This window comes from Gobius niger, assembly GCF_951799975.1.
Source record: "Gobius niger genome assembly, chromosome: 19".
NCBI lineage: Eukaryota > Metazoa > Chordata > Actinopteri > Gobiiformes > Gobiidae > Gobius > Gobius niger.
The window spans coordinates 28,010,136-28,019,601 of record NC_136870.1 but is presented as its reverse complement, the minus strand read 5'-3'; the positions used below and the strand labels follow the sequence as shown (position 1 = coordinate 28,019,601).

General features: G+C 41.5%; 1 protein-coding gene across 1 annotated transcript; it reads right to left on the bottom strand.

Moving 5' to 3' along the window:
- Positions 1-254: 254 nt before the first annotated feature.
- Positions 255-3,071, bottom strand: timm23a (translocase of inner mitochondrial membrane 23 homolog a (yeast)). Its single transcript, XM_079577791.1, has 4 exons — positions 2,964-3,071; positions 2,822-2,880; positions 2,595-2,705; positions 255-661 (listed from the first exon to the last, which is right to left on the bottom strand). Exons 1-4 carry the CDS (start codon positions 3,014-3,016, stop codon positions 543-545), a joined length of 342 nt encoding a protein of 113 aa, XP_079433917.1. The 5' UTR covers positions 3,017-3,071; the 3' UTR covers positions 255-542.
- Between the last annotated feature and the right edge of the window lie 6,395 nt (positions 3,072-9,466).

The following is a 9,466-nucleotide window of genomic DNA, read 5'->3' as shown; positions in this document are numbered from 1 at the left end:
TTTACAACTATGTGATCATGTGACTACAATTTGAACAAGCCCATTGGATTCCTAGACACCCAAAACATGGGGTTAAAGGAGTAATGGGCATCTCGCCACCCTCTTGGACGCCATCTTGAAAATGAGACCTTTCCAGTGGTCAGATTTTGGTCGACTTTTAGTATGTTAATGAGCTGATACTACAGAAAACCAGTGAAAAACCTTTTGTAGCAATTTTTTGGGGGTCAAACCATATATGCAGCCAACTAATTTGTGAATGAATGAGCGTGGGAAAGACCAGGGAGCGCCGCCGCCATGTTGGAGTCACTTCCTGGATAAATCTCCGACTCAAAGCCTCAAAACGTCAGAGAATAAACGCGGGAAAGAGAGCGTGGCTGTTTTTACTCTGACAGATGAAACTAAGACGTTAAGTCCACGTGAAACAAACCCGCCTCGAAGCCTGGCCGCGCCCCCGTGGAGGCCCCGCCCCTCGATGGAGGCCCCGCCCCTCGATGGAGGCCCCGCCCCTCGATGGAGGCCCCGCCCCTCGATGCGGCGCTCGGTCAGTAGAGCCGCGAGGGCGTTGGGCTGCCCGTCAGGTGCTCCCAGTTATTGTAGAGCGCGTAGGCCCCGGACAGAGCCAGACCCAGCAGACCGCCACGCGCCGCCCCTTTAAGACCGCCTGAGGAGAGAGAGGAGGGTCAGAGGAGACAGAGGAGACAGAGGAGGGTCAGAGGAGACAGAGGAGACAGAGGAGACAGAGGAGGGTCAGAGGAGACAGAGGAGACAGAGGAGGGTCAGAGGAGACAGAGGAGACAGAGGAGACAGAGGAGGGTCAGAGGAGACAGAGGAGGGTCAGAGGAGACAGAGGAGACAGAGGAGACAGAGGAGACAGAGGAGGGTCAGAGGAGACAGAGGAGACAGAGGAGACAGAGGAGGGTCAGAGGAGACAGAGGAGACAGAGGAGACAGAGGAGGGTCAGAGGAGACAGAGGAGGGTCAGAGGAGACAGAGGAGACAGAGCAGGGTCAGAGGAGACAGAGGAGCATCAGAGGAGCATCAGAGGAGCATCAGAGGAAACATCAGACACACCCAGGGGAACACAGGAGTCAGTCTGAACACCTACACATTACACTCTCAACGCCACATTGCAAATAATCCTATTAATTCCTTTAAACAGAGGAATGAGAGAAATGTCGATATTCAAACCAAAAGTGACACAATAGGAAACGTTTGAGCCAAACCTGCAGCCGGATGAGTCATTATTATCATGTTTTATTACACGGCTCTTCACAGCGTAAGCAGAAGCTCCGTTGATTTGAACGGGATTTCCCAACGTTCTACCGGTCATTATTTTCTGATAAACGACCTCTGAGAAAAATAACTCCGCTGCCATTAAATAAACCTCCCAATTAATTCAATACAAAATAAAAAAGCAGGTAAAACAATGTATATCCTAGAAAAGTACAATATTACTCCTGGCTCCTCTTAATATTTATGTTATGAGTGTTGTTGTTTTTCTTTTAATGACAGATCTGCCTATGGTAAAATGTAATATATCCCTGGCACTATTTCCTCTTTGTTGTTATTAATTGTAAATGTTAAAGAGGGGGTGTTCTGCTTTTTTCAGTCCCATAGCACCAGTCTATATCACACTACAATGATGACAAACCTTCTGCTGGTCTGTAAATGCAGTAAATTAGAATAACTGCCTTGTATAAAATGTCTCTCTCAAAATGGCTGTAGTGAATGTCTTGAAATATGCCTCTGTCTCTTTAAGAACCTCTGAGCCTTTAGACACGCCCCCTCCACACTACAAAAAATGACAACCAATGACTGAAAAAATGACAAAAAATGACCAAAAAAAGTGACGAAAAAAGACAAAAAATGACAAAAAAAAGACAAAAAAAGTGACGAAAAAATGACAAAAATTTGATTAAAAAAAAGACAAAAAATTACGAAAAATTGATGAAAAAGTGGTAAAAATGTCACAAGAAATGGACAAAACATTTACGAAAAATAGACAAAAAAATTACACAAATTTGACATAAAAGGACAAAAAAAGTGACGAAAAAATGACAAAAAATTTACAAAAAAGACAATTTTTTTTACAAAAAATCAAAAAAAAATGAAAAAAATAAAAAAAAGGACAAAAAAAGTGACGAAAAAATGACAAAAATGTGACGAAAAAAAAGATTTAAAAAAAAAGACAGTGAGTTGAAAAAAAAAAAGAGTTGAATGGCCGTAGTGAATGTCTTGAAATAGGCCTCTGTCTCTTTAAGAACCTCTGAGCCTTTAGACACGCCCCCTCCACACGCTGTCTGTGGCATCAGTGGGGAGGGGGTTCTGCTGAGGAGCAGTGGTTGGTTACTCGGCTCGGAGGCGTCTCCAGGAGGTGGGGGCGTTCCTAGGAGGACTCAGGCAAACCTATCCCTAAAATGGCCGCCATCAGAGTTTTTACAGATTACTCAGAAATACGTGAATGTGCCAAGGCAACACTTCAGCCATGTTTTTAATGAGGGAGTGACAGAATAACATGATGGAAAGCTTGAAAAAGTCTATTTTGCATAATACCCCCCCTTTAATAAAAATAAAATTTAAAATAAAGTGACTCACTGGCGGATTTGAAGAGCACCCCGGTGAGCGTCCCGGCTGCGATGGTGTTGATGTCGTCCTCCGCTCCTCGCGCCTTCTCTATGGCCACGCCGAACGCACTGTACAGCAGCGCTGCGCACACACACACACACACACACACACCCACACACACACGCACAAACACACACACACACAGCGTTACCGTGGGAACACATGAACACTCACCACGTACAGTCGTCAGTACTCACCCACGGAGCCTAAGGAGTTGGCCCAGGACGCGCCCTGCCTCGTCACCATGTTCAGGATCCTGCACACAGAGCTCATTCAGCAGGAGGAACATCTGGAGAGGAACATCTGGAGGAGTATTTAGTGAAACAGGGAAGTACGTACTGGACGTTCCTCGGCTTCGACCAGGCCATGTCTCTGGTCTCGGTCAGACCCATCCTGAAGCCGTTCACGGCGCCCAGAGCCGCTCCTGAAACACCGGCCGAGGGGGCGTTAGATCAGCCTCACAGTAAAACGTGTTGGTCTAAAGCGGTGGTTCTCAACCTTTCGGAGCCGCGACCCCCATTAGAACAGTTAAATAGGATCGTGACCCCCACCCGGGTCAGACCATGGGAAAAACAGGGACATTAACGCCTTAAGTCCCACCTGAACCGAGCACATTTTCTCCAGTTTGGCTTTACCCCAATCCAAAAGCTTCTGGAAAAAAGCTGTGAAAATAGAAATTGACAAAAATGTAAAAAAAAAAAAAAAAAATGTGACAAAAAACGGACAAAAAATTGATAATAAATGTACGAAAAAATGAAAAAAAATGTGACGAAAAATTGTTGAAAAAGTGGCAAAGATTTGACAAAATTTGACAAAAAATGACAAAAATGTGGAAAAAAATACAAAAAATGTGGAAAAAAAAGGTCAAAAATTTGATAAAAAATCGATGAAAAAATGTGACAAAAATGTGACAAAAAATGACTAAAAAATGACAAAAATGTGACAAAAATGTGACAAAAAAATGACAAAAATGTGACAAAAATGTGACAAAAAAATGACAAAAATGACAAAAATGTGACAAAAAAATGACTAAAAAATGACAAAAATGTGACAAAAATGTGACCAAATAAAATGACAAAAATGTGACAAAAATGTGACAAAAATGTGACAAAAAAAATGACAAAAATGTGACAAAAAAATTAAAAAAATGTGATTAAAATTTGACACACAAAAAATTACAAAAATTTGACAAAAAAAGAACAAAAAATGACAAAAAATGTGACAAAAAAATTACAAAAAAGTTACAAAAATGAGTTAAACACCCAACAAAAAAATGATGGAAAAAAAATGTGATGTCGTGAGGAAAAAGATCCTCTCGGTTCAGGCGGGAGTTAAGAGGTTAAACCTATACAACTCTTAAAAAACAAAGAAAAAACAATGGCTAAAACAAAAATGAATTAAATTTAGAACAAATAATGGCACCCTGGTAAAACAGCACGTTTGCTACGACACCATAATAATAAAATTAAAACATATATTTTATCTATAGGCTCTGGCGACGCCCCAAATTTGTCTCGCGACCCCCAGGTTGAGAAGCCCTGGTCTGAAGAGCAACGACCGAACTCACTCATTATGAACTGTTAGAGAAAACTGACATCGAGGTTTGGGCACCGCTATATTGTTTCCAACACCATCACTTTAACGATGCTTAGTTTTCGATATCGATGCCTGAACGATACTTTCTCCAATACTGAGACTTACTTTGACATATAGAACCATAAAACAGATCAATAATGTTCTTTTGTATTGTCACATTGAGATTCTTTTACTTTTGGATAATTTATTTGAGGTGAAACGACCAAGAAACTTCCTTTGACTCTGATCACCCTCCTTTTAAGCCTTTCGTCTTATTTTCCCTCAACTTTTCCACCTCGTGTTTCACTTTTTTTCCTTTTAACTTGTGACTTTTTAACCGAGCATCGCGATGTTTAACAGCAGAGTTACTTCATCTGCATGAAAAATAAAAACAGGCCGTTTATAAAATATTAAAAACACAAATCAAATTCCAATGTGTGTCAGAAAAATCGCAGTGAGGCTTTTAGCCAAAATCGTGCAGTTAAAATAAACGCAATAAAGGATATATTTAAGCAACGATGTCAAACAATGAGGAAACTAAAGGCGTCATGATTCTAAAGTGTTATATGAGACAGTACATGTACAGTTTTTATATTTATTTAAAGGGCTACTAACCCCTCCTTCCAGAGCCTCAGTATCAGAGCCTCAGATTTGAAAATCTCAACAGAAAGGGGGCGTTGCCTGGAGGACTAAGGGGCACGCGGGAGGGGTGAGGGGGGCTTGAGGCTTCTGACTTCGACGCTGCACCTGCACCGCTCCTCGTAAACAAAGTCCGAGCATGGGAGCATGGAGTTCCAGCGAGCTAACTTATTTAGCAACTTGTTCCACTGGGACAGCTCGACAGCTCTCTCTACACAGGGGGGGGCATCGTGGCAGACAGCGGCCTTGTACCTGAGGCGCTGGGTCATTTATTCCTCTGTCATTTACAAAGCTAGCGGCTTAGCATTGAGCTCGATCGACGTTAGCATCGCAGCTAAGGGACGTAACTGTCCTGGCTGCTTCAGAATTTACCGATCTATTTTAGATGTAGACTTTTGCTGTGGTCTACGTTAACATGGGAGATGTATCTCAGTGTCCTCAGCAGAGTGTGTGATATAGAGACGTGGCTATTTGTGTTACAAAGATTTTTATTATTTTTCTTACAGCAAAGTGCACAAAACATATCAAATAAATAAATGTAGGCCTGTATTATTGAGCAGGAACACTGTCTTTTTGAAATTGTTTTTGGTTTGCCATTGAAGATGTGAGACAGAATCATTCAGGTCATGTTTCTCTAAAGGCTTGACTGTAACATTGTGAACCCAAAGAGCCAGTTAGCCCTAAGTAAATAGCCTGAAGTAATTTCTATTACTAAATTTAGTGAACTAAAAGGTTTAACCAACGTTAACACATACACTAAACTACCACTGAATGATGACACTGTAGAGAAAAGGCTATAATGAAGTATTTATATGTATGCTTTTTTAGTTGAATATTGAAATATTAATGAAAATTATAGATCTTGTTTTGTACCAGTACTTGATTCTGCACTTCTGGCTCTTACAACAGTGCAATTTCCAAATTATAGCACAATTTCTTTGGTAAAACTTACTACAAACTTACAGCTCACATTTCACTTGAGGTTGAGCTGCATGTGCCACTCACTTGGTCTACATAGATGTGTGCAATAAACAAATTGAACAGACAAAGTTGACTGGTTATGTTATACAATACCAACTGTAATAAATATACATGCAGTAAGTTTTCAGCTTCTAGAAACAGTGGTGCTGCATATACCTTCCTGTGACATATCTGACAGAACATATACAGGCTTCATTTTTTTTTTACTGCCCACAATTAAATCTTGCATGAAACATTGATTTTAATCTATTACGTTGTCCAATGGGCACAGAATGGTTCAGGCACAGGTCCTTTGTGTGCTCCTGATATGGGAGAGGATCCTCGACCACACTTTCAAACAGCAGGGCCATTAGTTGGTCAAAGTAGACTGTAAACAAAGCACAAAACATTTGTCCTTGTAAAAGCATTGGTTGTGTTGTTTTTAATGTGACATACCTGAGGTAGCTCTGGTCTTCATGGCTCTCACTGTGTAGTCTCCACGCTTGAATTTTGGATACACTATGACGATTTGCCTTTTTTAAATCATAATTCAAGGCACCAACCTGCACCCTAAAATTTCACAAATAAACATTAATATGCAGTATCTATTTTCTAAACATTTCAAAGTGATAAAATAACTAGTGAATATTTGTTGAACCTTTAGGAATCATTACCTGGCCAGCATTCCTTTGAATAAGAAGCCCAGACTATTGTGAGAATCAGACTATGGATTCCTCAATATTTGAAGTGTGGTATTGTGGGCTTATTTTAGCTTAATCTTTCAAAAAACGTGGTGTTAACAAAAGAGTAAGAGTCTCTCGCATGCTGCTGTGCCTACAAAGAATTATAAAGAATTACAAAGAATAATAAATTGATATGTGAAGTGTAAATACATCAATATAAATTAGATATTAGGAGGAGTAGTTGTAATTACACATACTTGATTTTGGCCACACTCTTGCATCATCCCCAACCAAAGGCCTGTGAAGACAGCGAGGGGACAGGGGGTTTTCCGTGGACATTCTGAATGTAGTTGCCCAGATGTCCACTCAGCCACAGCCTTTGATGGTGACCAGTAGAGATGATTCATATAGATGGTTCACAATGCTTTTCTTCCACCTCGTCATTTCCTCCGTTCACCTTTTCTGGCCCAGCGCATCATTTTTTTCCAATCTCTGGGACACAAAACACAAACCCCTCCTTCTCCATGCACACGCTGTTTCCAACCTCATTGCTCTAATAAGACAAAAAAATAAGAATATGAGTTCTATCATAATGCACAGTTATCCAAAGTTACATATTTATGTTTGTATTGTAATGTTTTACCTGGACTAGCTCGATGTCAATGACTTTGTTACTCGTTAGATTCATCATGGTGTAACTGCCATACTTGGCTGAATGTCCTACATGAATGCAAGTTATACATTAGCTGACTTTTAATACTTCAGATAAATGTTTATTAAATGTATTTACCAGGTGAATCTGCCCGCATGTCCCCGCCCAGTGACACAGAGCCGCTTTCAAGAGCCTCCCTGATGAGGTCATCCTGCTCCAGCTTCCACTGCCAGTTGACTGTAGGGATGAGGAGCTTTGCCTGATGCCTATAGAAGCACTGCTCTGACAGTCCCTGAATATTGAAGGCCCCCAAGAACTATAAAATTAAAACATCTGTTATCATCGGATAATATATGGAAAAATAAAATGTTTTTGTAGTGCCTTTGAAATCTGGCTAAAGGATGAGCCGGTGAACAGCACAGAGCTGTAGGTTTCCAGCTGGGATGTTGTTCACCATGGGCTGACTGGACCACTGACTGGAGAACTCACAGCGAGGACACTGTTGAGTGACCCAGACAGGACATCGCCTAAACAGCTCCAGCAGTTGGTCCTCAAGAACAATATATTTTTTGTCCTTGTGTGGAGGGACTTCAGTGGGAATGCTATATAAAATAAAGGATATTTCATCCCTCAAAAAACCAGGACGCTGTATATATTTTTTCAATTAAAACTCTAGATTTTCTTTGTACCTTGAACAGTTCACAGTGCTGGCACTGTCATCGATGTGGAAGCTGGGGTCAGACGCTGACACCTCACACCTTCTCCTTTTTAAAGATGTAGAGGCTGCTCTGGGACTGTCAGGGAGAGGGATTTCCATCAGGTCCTCAGTCCCACAACCGACGCTTGTGTAAGCGGTCCGGGCTTGAGTAGCTGTACAAAACACAAACAAAAAAAACACGTTTAAAATGGCAGTAATTACACAACTTGTGTCTAACTACAGTATATAAAAAAACAAAAGTGTAGACTGTTTTATACATAAAATGACAGTACTGTATAAAGGATAAATAGATTTCACCTTTGCGTCGCCTGCTCGGCTTCACATTGGCCTGGACACTTGCATGCCTTGTAATGACTGGATCAGTCTGGACATTTCTCTCTGCTCACTTTTGGCTGAAAACATAACAATAAATAATATTTATAAAGTGCACACACACGTGACATGCAAACACATTGTTTGTATTGATGATTTATAGGAATACAACCTAGGATATACTTCAGAATATGCCCCCTATAGCAGATCAACCAAATATTTGTATCAGGTTAATTCTGGCTACAGTCGGCTACTAAAAACTTCCAAATGGTTTGGCATTTTGAAAAGCTGCGTCCAAATAGGTGTAAACTTTGGTTCACTTCAGAAAACTTGTCAACATGAACATAATTATCAGAATTGATCCTACTTTGTGAACCTGTTCAACAACAATGGCAATAACAACTATACTGATTCTGAAACCACGTAAGAACAGCTCACATCTGTGAGCGCCCTCTCCTCACTGACCACACGGTCCACCTGGAGTGGTCAGCCCTCTCCTCACTGACCGCAGTCGAGCATCAAACGGGAGCAGAGCGCGCACGGAGCGGGTCAGTTTAGCCTCCGACACACAGTACGTTCTAGCTATACGTTAGCTATACAGGCTAGCTTGTAGATGCTCTACTGTCAAAAGCTACAGTCATGTCAAACTTAGATTAGTTTGGTGCTCAGACTCGTGCACATTTGAGCACAGTGTTGGCGTAACTTTGCAGACTGATGCATTAGCAGGCTGCCCCGGGCAGCGAGTAGACGCGCTTATAACCGGTGGCTGCTGTTCCTCAGCCACAGTGAGCGAGTGCGGGACACGTCGCCTGGAGCTGAGGCTGCAGAGTCTATTTACACGCCATATTTTTTCAACATATCTACACGACTCATGTGATTGGTGTTATCAGAGGCCAAACCGGCGAATTTGTTTGAGACACTACAATAACGATCTATTCTGACGTGCACATAAAAATTCTATATACTGTACATGACTCAATCTGTGAGCAAAGTAGCTTCTACTGACAGAAATGACCGGGACAGAGTGAACCAAGTGCCTCTTTTTACAGCAGCTACAATCAATGCAATTACTACCAAACCCAAAATGGGTAAATCATTATTTTTCTCACTCACCTCACATTGTTGGCGGGGCAGCAGAGTCGGTGGGGACGGCCTCGCTCTTCAAACGCAGAAGACTAGCATAGCCCAGTTCAACCTCGGTGAAGTTGGCGAAGGAATCAGCACGTAAAATGGTCTTTGCAAACTCCAGCCCCACTACGCTACACTTCCTCCCCATCCTAACACAGTACAATTAACAACTAAC

What these genes read in the sequence shown, in the direction of transcription:
- timm23a (XM_079577791.1), bottom strand. Translation starts at nt 3,016, where the DNA reads ATGGGTCTGACCGAGACCAGAGACATGGCCTGGTCGAAGCCGAGGAAC. An exon ending in TCGAAGCCGAGGAACGTCCA is followed by an intron (nt 2,881 to 2,963) that starts GTACGTACTTCC and finishes CTCTGTGTGCAG; the next exon opens with GATCCTGAACATGGTGACGA. An exon ending in CAACTCCTTAGGCTCCGTGG is followed by an intron (nt 2,706 to 2,821) that starts GTGAGTACTGAC and finishes GTGTGTGCGCAG; the next exon opens with CGCTGCTGTACAGTGCGTTC.